General features: G+C 40.6%; 1 protein-coding gene across 1 annotated transcript in view; it reads left to right on the forward strand.

Moving 5' to 3' along the window:
* ppp2r5a (protein phosphatase 2, regulatory subunit B', alpha isoform) overlaps window positions 1–20174 on the forward strand; it is a 31880-nt gene that overhangs the window by 5958 nt on the left and 5748 nt on the right. Inside the window, exons 2-6 of the mRNA XM_035617428.2 lie at window positions 7046–7242; window positions 12673–12774; window positions 12876–12968; window positions 17499–17629; window positions 19355–19414. Of these exons, the coding sequence (XP_035473321.2) occupies window positions 7046–7242; window positions 12673–12774; window positions 12876–12968; window positions 17499–17629; window positions 19355–19414 (583 nt within the window). The remainder of the gene's footprint in view (window positions 1–7045; window positions 7243–12672; window positions 12775–12875; window positions 12969–17498; window positions 17630–19354; window positions 19415–20174) is intronic.

Below are 20174 nucleotides of genomic sequence, written 5' to 3' on the forward strand. Positions count from 1 at the left end.
GACTCAGACAAGAACAGCCCCTTTGTGGTTTTTTCTTTTTCCACCGCAGCTGAAGCTACTTGTGTCGGAGGCAAAACACAAGCAATAGTCATTTATAGTTCTTAAAATGACATGAAGTCGTGCAGCACAGCAAGTGGGCACCACGCTGACAATGAACAACCAGTACTTACAGCTGTTTCCAGACATGCCTTTCATATATGAAGAAACGCTGGAGGAGCTTGTCAGAGTCAGACATGTTCAAAACAGCAGGAACATTTCCAGAACATTCAGGCAAGGGATTGCATCTCGCTCGCCGTGAATTTTCCCAAGATTTTACGAGTGTATTCTTACATGAGCTCACTCAGGCATTTTACGGAAACTTACCAGGGGGGCTGGCTGGAAAAGTTCAAGGATATTTCCCTGGCAAAATTTTCCTGACATTTGCCGTCTCGAATGCAGGCCCAGACTTTAGTGCATGTCTGAAAGCAGTGTACTACTACCTTTCTAAATGAGCCTTTCCTGTATTCGGTCTTGGTTTGGATACATAACATAAAGCTTTGACTATCCAGAAAGTAGCCCACATCATTTGTGCTTCTTCCATCCACCTTGACCTCTGTGGCGGTCCACACCACACCATTTTTTAATATAAAAGTAGCTGCCAGCAGCATGAAAAGAGGAATAGTGCGAACGTTCTCTTACGTGACCATTCGGGATCGGCTAGCCGGTGACATGAAGATGAACATCGACTCGTGGAAATCTACTAGCGGAGACAGAAATAGGAATATGCTGGCAATATGGCTTACTAGTCTTGTTCACACTTTCTCCATGCACATTTCTGCGACCTCTCTTGGCCGGATCATCTGTCATTGATCTTGCTCAGGAACCGTAACACATGCTCAGGTTTCGCAGTAACTCGCAGAGGTGATATGAGTACATCAGCACTAGCTGAAGGGCCAGATTACTGTTCTGTAGTACAACAGTATGAAGTCTAAAATAGAAGCAGACACCTAAAGAGTTTGATTTCTTTCCGAGGAGTTCTTTCCCTCATGTTTGGCTCATCCTCAGACAAAGAATAGAAGCCTGGTTGACTGACTTGTACTTGCGGTTTCCATCTTTGAATGAACACTGGATACTGTGTTGACTTCCAAGGCCAAACGAGTGAATACAAAACAAGAAGCAAAACTGTACTCTAAATTATTTACATTAACTGCCAGATGTCTTCGAGGACTCGTTGTGACCAAAGCTACAGACCCACCCCGGGAATCCACTCTCTAACCTGCCTCCTGTTTCTCAGGAAATAAATAAAACTGAAACCGGGAAAAATGCTGAATATATTGCGTATCACTATTTCCTGCTGACTTACTTTACATAAGTCGTTGTGCATCCACCCACATGGATTTAAGTTCTGGAATCCGCAGGGATTCAATTATCCTACAGGCTATAGTGTATTTGCTCAGAGGTCATATGACACTGTGCATTAGATTGACCCCACTCTTAACATTTTCTTTACTTCTCTGATATTTTCATTGTGTAGTTTCATTAAATCTGTTAGAGATCCTTTAAGCTGTTCTTTGGTTACTGTTGTGGCATATTATATTATTCTTCTGTGCTCTCCAAACAAACGTGGACACTACTGTAAATCAGATCCAGTTGAGAAGCTGCAGTATGACCAGCGTGGCATCGCTCCAGTCATGCATTAATGGCCTAATTTAGCCTACAGTAGACTGCCACTCACCAGTCATGTCCTGCACATGTGGCGCTACACATGTCCTGAAACTGTGTCCATGAAATTTATTCTTTAATTGTCTTATGTCTCTGCCTTTCTCATATCTTAGATGTATGGTTGTTTAATATGTAGGCATGCCATCTCAACTAGTGCAGACAATACTGGAGGCTTTAAAGTTCCTGCAGATGCTGCACTCAAGGGCTTTTGCTGTGTATATTTTTAACTGCTCGGAATGTTAAAGCCAAATATGATATTGTTGTAGTTTATCCAGTTTTGTTCGTTTGGAATTTGTGTTACCTATCATGTAAAAAACAATGTGAATTTGTTATTATAGGTTGTATGAGCATGAAAGTTAATGTGGCAGCTATTTGTGAATATAAGCCGAGTGTGAGCAAATCTAACAAACCTCCTGATTACTGTGTCCTGATAACTGAAGGACTAATCTGACACTGTGCAGAGGTCACCTGACCCGCATAGTTTCCCTCCGTTTGTTTTGGTCTCTCTCTGCTTGGCTCTGGTTCTGTGAAATGTTGACGGACACAAAAAGGGCAGGCATTGATGTGAAGCAGTCTAGGATGAAATGTAGAAATAGGAGTTTCCTTCAGTATAACCACATTTTGGATTTTAAAAAACGATGCAAAGTGTCGTTGCTGCAGTACATTGGCAATCAAAATGCAAATAGAGGTCATACACTTTACTGAGGCTGCACAGCATCACACTACCAAAGCTCTGAATTATCTTTTTGCAGGTTTAATATCGGTTTCTAATACATCAGGCTAATGATGTGATTAAAATTAGACATTTAATTAATTTGTAAACCTCAAATCTTTCACGCAACTCTACCAAACCTCATTGTATTAATTAAACCCATCAAACTACCCATTAGTGATACCTCTATGTTTTCCATGACTGTTGCCGTCACAAGTGACACCACAGAACACTAGAGAAATGAAACATGGGATGATGAAACAGAAAATGGTTGCATAACTGCAGTTATCTTCAGGCGCCCATATACAGTGTTGCCTTTTGTTCACATGCAAGGCATATTTCAACAGTGACGGTGCAGATAGAATTTTAACATCATGCTGAGTAACCATGCTCCACATAGTTTATAAAAATGTCTTTTGTTTGGGTTTGTACGTGCAGTCACGGGCCACAAACGCATAGATACAACATGAGTGTAGCTTGTTTATCTTGTCTTTTAACTCTTTAACACTTTCAAACCACCACCCACTGCAATTTGTGCAATTTAATATGCAATACTTCCTGTTCAACTCCTCTCACCATAGCTTTCTTGCAAAACTGTTTGCTCTCCCAGTATGTGCACACAAGATGGCTTCACTTGGTCCAAGTTCTGATCAAAGATACTGGATGGATCCATGTTGAGATATTGCATCTACATAAGACACATCTGTATTTAAATTTTAAGACATTTGAAGATGTTTATTAAGGTATACTTTTGCTTTGTCGAATGTGGCGTTGTGTTGTAGATTAAATAGATAAAAACTAGAGTGGCACTGAGTAGAGTGCATACCTCCGCCAAGGCCCAGCAATCCCCTTAAATTCAGCTGCACCAAATTCCACACACTCATAGATATCAGCCCACTAATTATGCCCCCGATCAAGATCCCCATCAAAACACCATATCTTGCAGTGTTAAAGAGAATTATGAAAAATTCCTGGATCTGCCCCTTTGTCCGGATCCAGGCCAATCTGCACAATGGAAGGACCATAGCCTATGACTCAAATCATTTTCATAATCTTCAAACCAGTCAGGCCCTGTATTGAAGCCGCTGGGTTGAGTTTCTTCACACATTACACCCACGCTACGTAGTAGCAGGCGGATGTAATATGTATATGCTATACAGTGCATGTTTCAGAGAAACTGCTCGGAATTGTTCCAGAAAAACCTTTGTTTAATTCCAAATCGTGCAATTATAGGATTTGGAAATGACAACAGCATTGCACAGTGTCTGTTCTTTTCAAACACGCTTTGCTCTCCCAGTATGGTGCATAACGGATCCCAACATAGTGTTTGTCATACAGTGACAAACCAATGTGGTATTCACCCATTTACAGTTGGCCGAAACTAGATTGTGGTGTCGTTGAGTGCAGAAGAGACGAGCTGTTGTCGTTTCCTTAGTAGTAAGTCATCTTTAGGACATTCAAAGGGTTGGTATAAAGGTATTATCTGCGAGAAGAAGAAAAAAAACAACAGTGCCACAGTAATTCCCTCTCCATAGATGAAGAAGTTCAGCTTTAAAACACTAATACCTGCAGAGATCAACATCAACAAAATTAAGACCGTTTGTGAATGTGCAGTGTACTGTGCAGCTCAAAGTACTCAAAGGGATAATTATACACCTCGTGCTGTATCTGTCTCCTCTTTGTTAACACTGCCACTTTCTTACTCATGCCCGTGTGCGGTTATGAAATTGCATGTTATTGTACCCAGATAATAGCACAAGTGATTCCTGAAGCTTTTTGTGAGACACGGCAGTCGGAATATGCAGAAAATGGAGATTCAATGTGTTGTCTCATCTTCCTTCTAATGTTGGCTTCATTGTGATTCTGAGATAAAACACCTCACATGGGAGTGAAGGACTCCTATTTTCTCCTTCACATTAACTTGACCATATATTGCTGTGAAAATTAATCCACGAAGACCTTTTATGAGCTTGATTCATTTGGAACTCCTATCGGATCTCACGGATGCTTTCTTCTCTTTGTTCTCACACACAGCCTCATAGTCATAATGGAAATATTCTCCTTCCTTGCTAAGCACCCTGAGGAGTTTGTGCACTAATGCATCTGTATCTGAAAGGTAAAAATAGCTTCACATTGGGAAAAGCATCTACATGTCAGACTGTATTTAACAGGACCAGCAATCGCTTCTGTCTGGAGGACAATTCCCCATAAAGAAGAAAATGATTTTAACGTCCTCTTAGAGAGGACGCATTCGGAATATGTGAAAAGCCATTTTAAATGTTTTTGTAAAAGAGCAAGGGAGGCTAAGTTTGTCATTTTATATATATATATCACTTAAGAGAAAAAATATCTCTATCCTAATACATTTAAGAGTTTATAGAAGTAGTTCTAGATTTTCAGGAATAATCTTACTTACTCTTCCGAGATGAGAAGTATGATTTATTTAACTCTGCCAAAAAAGGTTATATGATTGGTTCTGCTTGTCTTTTGTCTGTCAGCAGAATCACTCAAAAGGTTATCAGCGCATTCACATTAAAGTTTTAACAAAGATTGGTCTTGGCCATGGTATCGGGTAATTCGATTTTGGGAGGGATCTGGATCAGGATCCAGGATTGTTTTAGAAAGATTCTTCACCGTTCCAAGTGGAATTTCAAAACCTTGGCAGAGGATTGCACTCTCTGACTGCTCTTGTTTTCATATCTTTAAGATAAATATAAAGCAGCAGCCAGGAGATGCCTTGGCTTAGCTTAGCATAAACACCGGGAAATATAGCTATCCTGGTTTAGTGTTCAGACTGCCATCACCCACATTTCCTCTCTATTAAGTGGGCTAAAATTATGAGGCTTTCACTGCCTAGAAAACACTGAACGTTTGAATCCTGCATGCAAAGAGATGGCACCTAGCCCCACACAAATCTACCACATTCCACTCAAAAGGGAACAAATACGAGCCCCTATAGCAACATCCAGGCTGTAGGGGCATCATGGCCTTTCTCCTTCCTTGTTCCAGTTTGGTATTCAAGTATACCCTTTCAGTAAGAAATCCTTTTGGCATTTAATACTTTGGAAAATTGGCATTAAGGCAAAGAAGAGTGTGCGAACAATTCTGCCCGGTAAAGTTACACTCACTCAGAGCAACAGCCGGTTGTTTGACCTGTGGAGTTCAGTTGCGTGAGTACTCCGTCAGCTGTCAACACCACTGGAATAATTTCACAGCTAGTGAAAATTTGTTTTAGTCGTCCCTGACTGTGCGACTGTCCTCACGCCACACCATTTGATGAGGTAATGCCTGTTGGGTTACATAATATCACTCAATAAGAAATCGCACCATTAACTTCTCGCCCTCTCACTCCTCTACAAACACATTTGTTTGTTTGCTTTTGTGCAGCAAGAAGTAATTATTTTCATGCTCAATTCATTTGTTAATGTTTTTTTTAAAATTCCTCTTAGCCAAAATTCACATATTCAGATTGTTTTGTCCAATCAACAGTCGAAGAACCAAAACGCATTCAGTTTACTATCACACAACCAAATACATAAAGTCTCCTCATTTAAGAAAGCCAGAGCCAACAGATGTTTGGCAAATTTTGCTTGAAAAAGAAACACCATTGTTCTGCAACCAAGAGCTGCTATTTGTAATATTAATTAATGTTTTGCTGATATTAATCATTAATCAGTTGATTGTTTCTACACCATGGTGATGTCTTGTTTGTCTGAGTGATGGTCCATCATCTTACAATATTCAATTTGCTGGCGTATTCAGCATGAAAATGCCTGATGGGATTAATTCATAGATCTTTCAAACAATATGTTAAATTTCTGTAAAATACCCTATCACACATTTGTTGAATTGTTTTAGCCTAAATGTGTTTCAGGGGAGTAGTGTGTTTATATATATATGGATATTTACTTAGTGAACGTGACTATATGTAGAGAAGGGAGTTTATTGAGTGCTTGAACAACTAACTTGTATAAGCTGATATTTAATTTAGACCCAGAAATGTTCAATTTAGACATTAATTTTAATGAGGTATAACCGTGTACCTCCATGTGAACAGTTGTGAATGACGGTATCTGTGTTTTTGTAACCTCACAACCTTCGGGGGTGTCCGGTTCTCAGAGTTGGTTCACATGAGCCATGTCTTCCTGCTCCTGTTACAGAGAGAGAGTCCTGTGTCTGCAGCAATGAGCTGCTGTGTAGGAATAGAACATCACTGTACAGTGTGTCACTGGATTTCTGGATGGCGGCCACATGCTGTATATAGCCTACCTGGGGTCAAGTTTGACAGCTGTAATACAGCCGGAACACACCCACCGTCTAATCCATAAAGGGGTTTACAATCAAAGCCGACAATGTCTGAGCTGTCCGTGTGTGATAAAATACATGGGTGTATTGTTGTGTTAATTGTTTAAAAAAAATAAACACATTAAGACGTTGTCTCTCGTGTTGGGTTTGAATTGGCCATGATGTCAAAAACTAAATAAATCTATTCACATGCTAATAAGCAAGTCACAACTCCTTGGGGGTACATTTCCAATTGTCATCTCTTCTTTTATCTGTAATCTGTTTTAGAGCATCACAATCTTTCCTTTCCACTTTATGTATCAAAGTATTTTCTCCTTCTGATTCCAGATGCTCCCTCCACAGAGCAGCAGGAACTGTTCACCCAGAAACTCCAGCAGTGTTGCATGCTCTTCGACTTCTTTGACTCTGTGATGGACCTGAAGAGCAAGGAGATAAAGAGGGCGACCCTCAACGAGCTTGTGGACTACGTCTCCACCAACAGAGGGGTGCTGGTGGAGTCCTCGTACCCAGAGATCTCTAACATGGTGAGGAAAAAAACGCACTCAGCATGCAGAGCGCAGGGCAACCACAGCAGCAGTTAATTAGGTTTTAAGTCATGTGCCGGTATTTAAAACTGCAAAGAGGTCTCCCCTCTGTGTCACCGTGGCGTCCTGTGCATTTGTGCAGGATTAAAAAATGGAGGCTGATGATAGTGTGTCTAGACAGGGTGGTGTCCTGTCAGCAGCACACAAGGAACACACTGGCATCTTTATTACAATGGCATCTTACCATACTTTTTCCATTTAAGCACAGAGTCCACAGCGAAAAAACAGGAGCAGCCCTATATTGTTGGGGAAATTGTGAATTGAAATTGAATAAAATCCAAAGGTTCATGAACTTTGATTTGTTATTGTCTCTGAGATTGCATTGAAGAAACTGATTCATGAAGTAATTTTGTTTTCCAGTGGTGGCTGCTGTCAAGCTCTTGTTTGATAAAACCAACATTCTAATTTTATCTAATTATTTCCACCATTAACAGAAAACGGTTTGCCAGAGGGTTGTGGTTCACTCAGTTCATCATCAAAACCCTTCACAGTGTAAAATGAATCCACTGATTTGAGATTTAGACCAACTTCTTACATAATTTTAGTCCTAGATTACCTAGACTAAACTGAGGCTGGTATCTATCACACACAACTCCCTGCTTTTTCCAAACCTTCAAGAAACAGGAGGTTTTCTGGGGAAGCAATTTTTGTTTTGCAGGTCACATGACAGCCTCAAGCTGAGATATTTTGTTCACCCCTTACATATCTATCATTAGAAAACTCACCAAATTTTTAAGATCACACAATATAAAAAACAAAAACTTTAAAAGACTTTATTTTTTTTTGTGACAGCCAAGCAAAATAAACTCAATGTCCCTTCAGATCCAATAAATAATCAAAAGCCTGTAGTCTTTTCACATACTGTAAGTGATGCAAATGATCATCACTGGCTACCATCTGTATGGCTTTGTGTTCATACAGCAGGTTCCCCATGCACCCTACCTTCCTCCTACAGTGTAACAATGACTCATGTGCAACATTTACAGCACAGCAGTCAGTACTGTAATCATCGCCGCGGCGATTCACTCCACACTGCAGATTATCACAGTGGAGACGATGAGCACGTCCACAGCTGAGCTGAGTCAAGGAGTCTTCAGATTACTAATGGACTGTAGGCTGTAATCCATATCAGACACTTGCAAAAATTAATTTATAGTATGATTCACAGGATATTTAAAAAATCCCAGAAAGCAGTGAATATTTAAAATGGTAATGTGATCTATTTGTTAGTAAAAAGGTCTTAAATTGTCTTAACTGTTACTTGATTACCGCAGAAGCCCTGATCAAGTTTCCCCTCATTATAGTCTTAAGTGTTTTTCCCCATGGCTATTTGTGTAGCTCCCTTCATTGATCTGCCCTCGTCTTAGGGGGAGAAAAAAAATGTAGATGTGAATTACAGCGATCCACAAACAGTCCTTTTCCACTAAGATAAAACCAATAAACAGGAACAGTACTTGAGTCGTGCTACAGCATCTTGTGCAGAAAAGTCGGTGTAAACTATCTTCAGGTACAACAAACAATGTTTAAACGGATGCAACTTCTGTGTTTCAAAGCCCTGTATGTACTAGCAGTATACTGTACCCTGTTAATGTTTTGGTCCCTCCCTTAAAGAAAACAAACAGCAAGGACATTTTGATTTGAATTGAAAGTCTGTCCAGAGAATTATGGCTGCTAATGACAGCATAATTAAAATAAATGCCAGCTCTTTACCTTAGCTGTGTCAAGAGATGTAAGACTGCAAAGCATTTATTGTTTTACTTGCAGGCGAGCAAAGCAGTCAACAATGGTCCACTTAAACAAAAGACGCACAAAATAAAGGCTCATATTCCTCTTCTTTTTTTTTACCCCCATGCTGATGAACTTTGTTGTTACTGTCATCATTTCTAAAGTCTGTAGAGTAGCAGGGTGGATTTTTTTTCCTAAACATAAACATTGGATCTCGCAGTGAATAAATAATGGATGTTGACGGGATGTTGTGCTCTGTCTGCAGTGTGGCATGATAATCTCTCCAATATGCCAACACCAGGTAGGCAGTAAACATCTGAGCAAATCCGTCCATGTCAGCACTCCTGAGTCATAAACATAAATTCACACTAATGCAATTATACTATTAAATCACAATAAGCAGACGCAGATGTCTGCTGCAGTTATGTTGCCATTAAGGCAAGACTCCAAATCCATTTACGTGTGTTCTCCTGAGTAACATTTGTTTTCGATTTTTTTGTAGATTTCTTTGTCACCAGGAAAAGCCAAGTAAATAAAGCTACTCAGAGACACTGAAGAGATGCTGTAAATGAACATGTCATGCACATGTACTTAACATATTGTAACGCTCTTGGGCGACTCCATCAGCAGGTTAGCAGGTGTTTTGTTTTTTTTACCTGTTGTAGTGTATATTTCTGACTTCATAATCTCATGTATCTCATATTAGTGGAACATGAGTTGAGCTCAAGAGAAAGCCCAGAGTTCAGGCTCCCGAATGAGGTTAGACAAATGGCAGCTGCACTTTCAGATAGCTGGACTGATAATAGCTCTCGTGGATACACTCCATGCTCGGCATCACATGATAATGAGGAGGTGAGTGTTTAAAGTGCAGCCCATTATTCTGCTGCAGTGAGGCCGGCTTTGATCGCTGAGGCTGCAAGGAGAACAACACGCAGCGAGGTTTCCACCTCGACATAAAAGGATGCTTTGCTAACTCTATAATTTGCGTCACCGCTATATTATTAGAAAATCACTTCTTTCAAACAATTTAGATTTGATAGATTTAGATTTAGTATAAAGACAGCAGGGTTAGCTTTAAAGAGCACCAATAAGCTACAATTCCCCTTTTATTACACGTTTTTCATAGTCTGTGCCAATGCTACACTTTAAGCTTGCTCTTTCCTTCCTGTCCTGCCCTCCTGCTCCCTCTCTCCTTTCTCTCTCTCCTCCTCGTGCGTTGCAAGGTGTTGTTTGTTACTTCCGGCAAAATGACCCCTCTCAGAGCTACAGCCTCCCATGTCATCAGCGAGCCTACACTGGTTTCACTCGCTGCACTGTCACTTAGGAACGGCCCAATTATTAATCCTCCTACATCATTTTCACTCACACACATACATAATCACTTAAGCACGAATCACAGTTTCCTTTTTTCCCTCCCTCCGAGAAAATTTCTCACACACCTCCCACGTTTGTCATCCTCCCACAATATTGTTTCGCATTATGTCCGACTGTAGTTATTTTGCAATATTGTGAATTGACAGGGGGAATTTAAGGAGCATGCCAAATGCTGCTTATATGGTGAATTATGTAACCTGTTTATACTTTGTACACTGTGTGAATCATTGGGTTTAGAGCAGAGAACAGATTAATACACTCAAGGTTTGCTTACGTACTTTGCCAAACCAGGTGGTCCATACTTGGCACAGATTACTCCTGTGTGTTCCCCCATGATGTCAACATCAGCTGATGTGCCTCGTGCCAGCGAAAACATGGCGATTTTTTTTTTACCTCTAACAAGAAACGGGCTCAGTCCTGGTTCGTGCACCAAACTTCGAATCGCTCAGAGCGTTTCGACCAAATAAAAGTTGGTGTGGAAGGTTGGGGGGCGTATCGATGTCAATGCAAGGGTTTTTGTTTTTTTACATGCCATATAACAGTCTTCGACACCTTATCGTGAGAAGTTGGTACATGCTAGTTCTTTTGAAGGTGAAAAATATCTGCAATTGCAGAACAAATACTCACATTAAATCTTTGTGACCGCCATCTTGTTACTACTACTTACCTCCATTGTATATCCTTCCGTTATGTCCTCCTTTGGTGACATCGTCCATGATAACCACGGTTCAAAAAACAGTTCCCCCTTTGGAGGAAAATGGCTAACAGAGTGATGGAAATCATAATCCTCCGCTAAAAATTAAATTTCCCAGACTTAATTAGTCTTGTGGGATTTCATTTTGGAGACATCACCTTGTGCTTTAGGGAATTTTGATGGACATTTTAAACCAAATAATGAATACATGAAAAAAGATAATAGTCATACCTGTTTTTCTTTTGCTTCAAAACTATGAGCTGCATTTGTCACTTTATTGGCACTGAAGTACTCAGGTGTACTGCCAGTGGTAGATAGAACTACTATTGAGTTTTAGATGTATGTGTGGGTGTGTGATGAAAGCTTATTCAGTACATTCAGCTTTATCGTCTAGTTGTCGCAAAGTGCTTTAATACGTACCCGAGTGAATTACTCTGCAAATAATAAAATAATAAATCACGCAGTGCTGTCAACAGGTTCCGTTACTGTTTGACTAATGGAGGAGAAGCTCGATGTAAGCGAGTTGTAGTGCTGTAGCAAGTTCTCTTGCCAGATGGTATTTTCATCAGCTCAGAAGCAGCTGCACAATACTGCGTCAGACTTCTCTGAAATATCAGGAAGTCCAAATAAGAGCTCAGTACAGCAGTGGTGAGCCGAAGCATTTCTGATTGTACAGCCATTACATTATGATGCAAGTCAGAAATGACACTGTTCAACACGTCATATTTTGGGCGAATGGCAAGTTTTAAATTCCTGTGTTGCCTTCCTCGCCCCGTTAGTGTCATTTGGATTTTCCTGCTGCCAATAGGTAATTTAATGTTGTATGTCACCCACTGCACCAATCACATAATACCAGCTTCTCCAGCTCCCCACTGCTCTGTGTGTGTGTGTGTGTGTGTGTGTGTGTGTGTGTGTGTGTGTGTGTGTGTGTGTGTGTGTGTGTGTGTGTGTGTGTGTGTGTGTGTGTGTGTGTGTGTGTGTGTGTGTGTGTGTGTGTGTGTGTGTGTGTGTGTGTGTGTGTGTGTGTGTGTGTGTGTGTGTGTGTGTGTGTGTGTGTGTGTGTGAGTGAGAGAGAGAGTGTGTGTGTCTCAAATTCACCCTGGCTAAAAATAACGAGGTGGCGGTGACGACCTGTCCACAGCGATTGTCTTCGGTGAAGCAGAATGTGTAACGGTTTTATCCAGTTCGTCTAACCAATTTTAAACATCTTCAGACAAATTAAACATGGTCAGAAATAGTCCAGATGAAGTTGCTTTCCACTTCAGTTATCAGACATTTAGTGATGCTCCCACAAGTGTTTGTGTTGTTCTTGTCCTGAGTCGTACCAGAAGTTTTGGAGAATTCAGATCAGTGAATGAATTTGGTGTATAGGTTGTATGCTGTGACAGGTAGAAGCTTACACGTGCCATCAATTTGTTTCTAAATTGACCAACTGTGCCCACATTATTGAATCTCTTCGATACTCGAAGAGCTTCTTATCACACATCCTTGGCTATGCAGCTCTAAAAGTGGATTGCAGCGTCTTTTTAGTATCTTTCCATGTTTAGAATTAATCTGATTCTGTCTTTTCCCTCCAGATCTGCACCAACATTTTCCGGACTCTTCCGCCAAGTGATAACCCCGATTTTGACCCAGAGGAGGACGAGCCCACTCTAGAGGCTTCATGGCCTCACATACAAGTAAGAGTCTGATACGTAATCGTGTCTGTACTTATACACAATAGATTACATCAACCGTTTGTTAAGACTCCTTACAAATGTCATATTTCTGTTTTTTCCAGCTGGTCTACGAGTTTCTGCTGCGATTTCTAGAAAATCCAGACTTTCAGCCCAGCATTGCCAAGCGCTACATTGATCAGAAATTTGTTCTGCAGGTGAGCTTCTTTTCTTGTTTGAATATCGACATCTGGTCACAGTTTTTCATTTTCTTTTCAAAGATATTCATGGCGTTGCATTCGGGTGTAAAAACCAAGAGTGGAGGAGGTTTCCAAAACATTTCGAACTTCCAACAAGGACTTGTTTTGTTGGCAGCATTAAACGATGTATGCTGTCACAGGCTATAAACTCTATTTCAATAAGATGTTTTTCTTATTGCACCACATTAAGAACACACTAGTTGCCAATAATTTTAAGCTTGTTTGTTACCAGGAAGAGTGTTGTAATGCCACAGCAGTGGCAGCGAAACAAAACCCGTTTTTTCTTTTACCATTTTAAGAGCACACTAGGACGAGTCACTTAGAGGAGGAGGACTAGTGGAGTGTTGTGACAGCTCCAGGGCCACAACAGATGATTATTCTCATTAGCTTTGGTCTGTCACCCACCAATTATTTTCTAGATAAACAGATTTAGTTGTACAAGAAAGAAAATGTTGCACATTTATTTCAGGGTGATGTCTTCAGATGACCTTCGGACCAAGATCATTTGTTTCCTATAGCAGAAAGATCAGAAAACCATAAAATAAGACCTTCAAATTCTTCCAATCGTCATTTAATTATTTCAGTTCTCGACATTTCCTCTTGGCTCCTTGAACTGGTTGGATGAAGGTTTGGAATTTCTAAATGGTAAATACGCTGTGATGTGTTTTGGGAGTTCACCGACCTGCACCATGCTCGACTGTGTTGGATGAGTCAAACTATTAATGTGCTGCAGCTTGTCTGCATGTGTCCCGGCTCAGTACCCACCTATCTCAGGAATGCCTCACTTCTTGTGTGAAGCTGCAGAGAGAAGCAGCGGCTCACAGGGACCACAGAGCCTGGAATGTTAGCCGGGCCACATCCGAGGTGCCTGCACCGACTTTCCATGATGCGAGCGCGTCTAGGGGAAGCTTTAAATAGCTGCCTGCTGTTTACTCTTCAGGAGGAGAGAAGCGAACTGTGGTTGGAACAACTGGGATGAGGTGGAGGTTTGGGTGGCAGTAAAGGCAGCGAAGGCAGGCCTGTGGTTTTATTTAACTTAAGTCTTTATAGTGCACACAGCATAGAAATGGTTTTGAGTAGAGTGCGACACAAGGATTTTTTGTGTTGCCAATACCGATATTGGAGAGTATAAAGAGTAGAAAGTTTCTGAAACCGATATATCAACTGATATATTTAGTTAAAAACAAACCATTTGGCAGTGATTAAGATTCATTATCAAACCCTTATGATAAGAAATTTAATTGTAATTTATTTTACAGTTTAACCATGTACTTCATTAAAAACAACTTTATTTAAAAAAGAAAGAACAAATACAACCAAATGTATAAAACTTGAATCAAGAAAGTAAACATTGATTTTTTTTTTATTATGTAAAACGTTAAGTCTGTATAACAAAAGTGTTCATATCAGCAAACGTGAATGCCGATATATCCGCGAGAGGCTCATAGCGGCCATTATTATTGGCCAACTTTTATATCTGTCGGGCTCACATTCACCATATTCACCACAGAGGTTAGATGTCCCACATGCAATATTGTTGCTGCTCTGAATATAGTATTTATGTTTTCTATTTTGTAGATATAAAAGTGCTTTTCTGATATTCTGCTATCCACTTAGCTGCTGTAACACCCAAATTTTCCGGTTGTGGGACAGATGAAGGATTATTACTTAGCCTATCTTGAATTCTTATTGGCTGTGATGACCTAACTCTTTATCAGGTGTTTCATAGCTGTACTGTACATGTACTCTGTGTGTGTGGGTGTTTGTGTGTGTGTGTTATTGCATCGTTGTCTTGCAGGACCACTCTTAAATAATGGGTGCGAGGTAAAACAAACATGGAGCATGGCAGTATAATGGTTGGATGTCAACTTTGATTTGATCAGCTGTGAGCCTGTTCTCAAGCTGCTCTGTGGAGTCCTACGTCAAACAAACGGGGAGATACTGTAAATTGATGAGTAAGCTACACTGTTAGCACGTGGAAGGCTCACAAAGAAGCAGCGATTGAAGTAAAAAAAAAAAAAAAAAAGAAGAAGAAAAGAAATGTGCAGTATCATCTCTGTGGCAAAGTGGCTGGCAGCGCAGCTCCTTAGGACCAAGCTCATGACCATAATCATCAGTTAATAGCATATTTTGGTCTTTGAATACAAAGCACTGCTCTGGTGCTACTGATCCTGCTGCAGACAACAACCGTCAACATGGGAAAAAACAACCATACGTGGAGCTAAGAGCAGAACATGTGGTCAGACACATGGCTGGGGTTTATTTTTTTTATTCCCAAGGGAGCACTGGTAAAAAAGCTGCGGAGTGTATCTGTGTGTGTGTTAGCATGAGGCATCGGGTTATCTCCGTTTATGGTTCATTGTTAAAAAACTGACATTTGTAAAGACCGTTGATGCTTTTAAACCAATAACTGGTTCAGCGCCGCAAGAAGAGTCTCGTCTGTCTCACGATTGTCTCCGTTTTTAGGAGCAGTAATTGAAATGCTCCTGCTCCTGCTTGATATTCACAGTCAATAATTTATAGCAGTTGTTGGCATACTCTGTTATTCCCAAACCTGACATACAGAATGTGCTGGCTCTGTTGTAACTGAACTGTAAACACAACCGTGTTTTGACTGTGCAGTTCCAAAGCAATGTCCGATACCAACACCAGGTGAGTGAGCGTGAAAGTGAGACCAGTGCCTCACTGCAGTGACAAACTGTGTGGTTGCTTTGTCTCATGTCAGTGCCTTAAGACAGTTATTCAAAGAAGTCAGAATCAGAGATTTACTTTTACTTCTCAACTTCTCTCTACGTGTGTGGAAGTGAAACACTCAGGGTCCAGCATGGCCTCAGTGTGTTTGATTACTTCCTCACCTATATATGTGTATGACTGTATAACCCAGGACTTGTGTCTATATGAGTCAAGTGTGTGCAGGGTGTCCTACAGAGTCATAACGTCAGGCTTCATGCAGCACAGATTGAACCTCGGGCTTCAGCTTGACATTGTTCAGTCAGTCAGTGGGAGCCTGTGGTTTTATACATAAATAGAAAACTGCGTCACTTAAAAGTCAGGATTTCAATGATGTCATGACACATGCCTTTTTTTTGTTGTCACATGGTAACACTTGTTGCCGCATCATCAAATCTGGTACACACCGGCTTTCAGTCAAGGTATTACTGAATTAATCTCAGTAACTGATTGTTCTCATTGTGGATCATCGTTTTATCACATACATTAAATTAAGAGAGAATGACTTGACTGCATATGCTTTCCAGGAGTATGTTTGATTAACCATGAAGAAAAGTAGTTGTCTAATTCATTATTGTTTCAAAGTGAACCTTAAGTAAACAATTTGCCTTTATGATTGTGCCTTGTGTCTGAAAACAGACGGATATGTAGACGTACCATGAACACTGGGTTATTCAGGGACTTGTATTTATCAGGCTCAGGAGAAAACTCCTACTGTGACCTGTTGTGATTAGATATTGACAATCACCTCAGGCACAAACCTCATCTCCGAATTAAACTCTGGCAGCTTTTGTTTCTAAACATGTCTATATCCCATCGTGTCATCAGTGACTAACTTCTGAGCAGTTCATTGCTCAACGCCTCAACAAGGCTGCAAATTCATTGCCCAATCAAAGAAATACTTTTAATAACACTTCTGGGGTTTTGATCTGTGCAGCCATTTGCACGTTCCAGTTGTTGTCTCTTCTTCTACGTTTCACATTCATTCGCTTCGGGAGCAACACGTGTTTATAGTAGCAGTAATAGTAATGTGATGTCTATTGTAGGTCATGGCAGACAATTAGGGTTAGTCACTGGACGACTCGTGTCTTTGGGCGATGATCTGAGAGAATCTGAATGGAGAATGGAAAAAGCGACATTCACACTCATGTTACAAACTAGTAACGACCATTGTGCCCCTTGAACAAAGCTCCACACGAGAAACTGCTCGTTTGCGCCACAGTGAGGCTGGTCGCACCACATAACTCCCAAGGCTTTCATAGCTTTAATGCAGCTGAATGAATGTGAAGCAGCAAAACAACAAAACCCTTTTCCTGGATATAGGCAGGTTTAAAAATAGACAGTCATTCCTGTCGCCGAGGTGCTCGCGGCGTGCTAGTATCATACCGACCTGAGTCTGAAAACATTCCTCTTGAACTCGCTGGCAGTGACTTGGCTGCTCTCACCCCCACTGACTTAATGACTTGTCACATGTTGCTTCAAATACCTGTTTAATCCCAGAGGAAATGTGGCATTTTTTTAGGCGATGTACCTTGTTTGCTGACAACAAAGTGAAATATGTCATCAGTCTTGTTTTCTGTTTGCTGATTTCAGTAGTGTCGGAGCGAGACCGAAAATAGATTCCATCCTTATCTTGGTTCAATTAGCTGTACAGTATGGACACAAAGATATGATTGTATTTGATTTTATTCACTTGAAATTCCTAATCAAAAACAAATCAGGGCGTGTTCATAATTTCTCTCTGTCTCTTTTTTTCAGCTCCTGGAGCTGTTTGACAGCGAGGACCCAAGAGAGAGGGACTTCCTGAAGACTATCCTGCATCGGATTTACGGAAAGTTCCTGGGGCTGCGAGCCTTCATCAGAAAGCAGATCAACAATATTTTCTTGAGGTGAGTGAAATCTAAAATTGAGGATAAAAATGTAGCGGTGTAGTGTAGTAAATAAAAGCATTAACAGGCTTAACAAGACAACTGTGTATGTACAAAGTCGTTGAAACGCACTTTTTGCAGCATCTTCAATTTGAACCACTAGTATCGGCTTTAGGACAAAGGGTGGTTGTTTCTTGTATTATTTGTAAATTTAGTAAAGATAATGTTATTGAAGAAGAGACATGAAGACAAAGGAGCAAATGGGTTCAGAGAACGAAAGGGGAATACCACTTTATTTGCTGATTGTTCCGTGGTGCGTACAGTATCTTCAAAAGCTGAAATAACAGGAATCAGGTGCTCTGGAGTCTTCAGTTTTTCTTTCCTTCAGTCATTTCCTCCTCTTAAATATCTGAGAACTGGAACATCCAACTTTAAATACACACATTCTGGTGTCTTTTTGTTTATATTTTTTCTTCTGCAATAATTTCTTTTTTAATCCGCTGTTGTAATTTGCCTAATTTTTGCGATACTTCAGGTGTGTTGGAAACACTAACAGTTTTTTGGGGGTTCATACTTTTGCTCTTGAAGTCCGCTCCACTCGTTCTGTAATTCCTTATTTCTTCAACAAGTGGCCAGTATCTTTATGCCCCAAAACATTTTGATTGTGACTATAAAAGAAAGCATCTCAACATTTTCCTCCTAGTCTCAGGTTACGTTTGTCCATTCAAGGTCTAACTAGCTGCGTTTACTCTTTAAGCGCTCCTGTTGCTGCGTGACAACGGGCTCCAGGTGATTTAAAACCGGGGACACTTGATGTCGTTTGCAACATGCAAGGTGGTAAAACAGGGTGCACCCACTTTAACCATCTGCCACCGCCGATAAAAATAGTGCCGCAGTTGTCGGCCTCTATCTGCACATACCATGGGGGCACAGCAGCATGGCGATGGCTTACCACACAGAGGAGGTGAACGACGTCATGGATCATTAAGTTATGTGAGAGCAGCAGCAGCAATTTCAAGTGTTTTACTCAACAGCTGTATAAGTTTCATTTTTCCAAGTAACTACTTGTAATCCATCAATAAATGAGAGGCATGTTTTGAGTTCAGCAATATTTCTCAGCGCCAGTCCCGGGTGTACCCTAATAGATTGTCTCCAGCTCCCCCATGACCCTCAAACGATAAGTGGTATCATTAATGGATGGATGGATATTTCCGAGTGTGATTTATTACGTTTTTTAATGCTGGATCAAAGACGACACCAAGATTTTTGAGGCCATCTAATACTTCACACCCCTGGACACAGTCAAGGAGAGACCTGACTGAATTATTACTGTCACTTCATTCTAGTGGGAGATCTACCGGAGTGTCATCTGCGTAACAGTTGGTAGAAGATAATGGAAATATGGAATTTTTAAAAAATTATATTTAATTGGAGAATTTGCTGATTTTAATCTTTTGGCATCAAATGATCCCTGTGTTTCCTGTCTGTGCTACTTTTGTAGCAGCCCACTTGCAGACAGACTGCCAGATTTTTTTTATTTTTCGAGGGAGGGGTGAATCGTGCAGCACCAGTGAAATTTTCATTATCCAACTCCCACGTGAGGGTGACGACGGTGTTTAAAAAGAACACAGTGTTGGCAGCGGCGTGAATCAATTGTACTGATCATCCATGTGCTCTGCTTATAGAGTTGTGATGTCGTGGTGTGTTTCATCATTTCTCTCGTCAATACGTTTGCTGCTGTCGCAGGTTCATCTACGAAACTGAGCACTTCAACGGAGTGGCTGAGCTGCTAGAAATCCTGGGAAGGTGAGTACTGATGTGTGACGTGAAGCTGGTCATCATGTAAAAGTTTGACAGGAAATGCATCTCATTGTTTTTGATAACAGATTAATCGTTTCAGTTATTAGTCAAGCCAAAGCGCCCAGTGATTACTCCAGGTTTCAGCCTTATTCACTGTGAGGATTTTTTTTAACTTTTTATATCTTTGGAGTTTTTGACCGTCGGTTGGATGGAAAAAGCAGAATTTATTTATTTCCTTGGCCTCTGACAAAATATAATAAGCACTTGTCACCATTTTATGATAATTTGAGGCTGTAGCAAGTAAAGTAATCATGATAACCATGGGTTGCAGCCTTTATGTAGACATTCTTCCTAATACTGTATAATCATTTGAGCGTATCCAAACACACATGTCCTTCGAGAGAATTTGACTGCCTTCAGTGGCATTTGGCAACTTTTGCATTTTGTATTATTATAATCACATATAATCCCAAAAAATGGAGTGGTGGATTGAATTGATGAAATCCTCAGTGTGATATTTATTCTGCCATAGTTTTGCTGCAGACAGTCCTGAGTTTGAGGTTTTCAACAGTTTTCAACTGTCACTGCCATTGTGCAAAATGTGTTGTTCCTGGCGAAGTGGAGGACTTTTTGCTCTCTCGCAGTCTCGGACTGAAAGTCCCCTCAGGCCTTCTCTCTTCTGAATTCCCTTGATATGTTTTCTCGTCTTCAGGAACTGGATGTCCACAGCTTTTCTCTGCTCCTGTCCTTTTTTTTTTGCTGCTGT

The sequence above is a fragment of the Scophthalmus maximus genome, chromosome 18 (genome assembly GCF_022379125.1).
Source record: "Scophthalmus maximus strain ysfricsl-2021 chromosome 18, ASM2237912v1, whole genome shotgun sequence".
NCBI lineage: Eukaryota > Metazoa > Chordata > Actinopteri > Pleuronectiformes > Scophthalmidae > Scophthalmus > Scophthalmus maximus.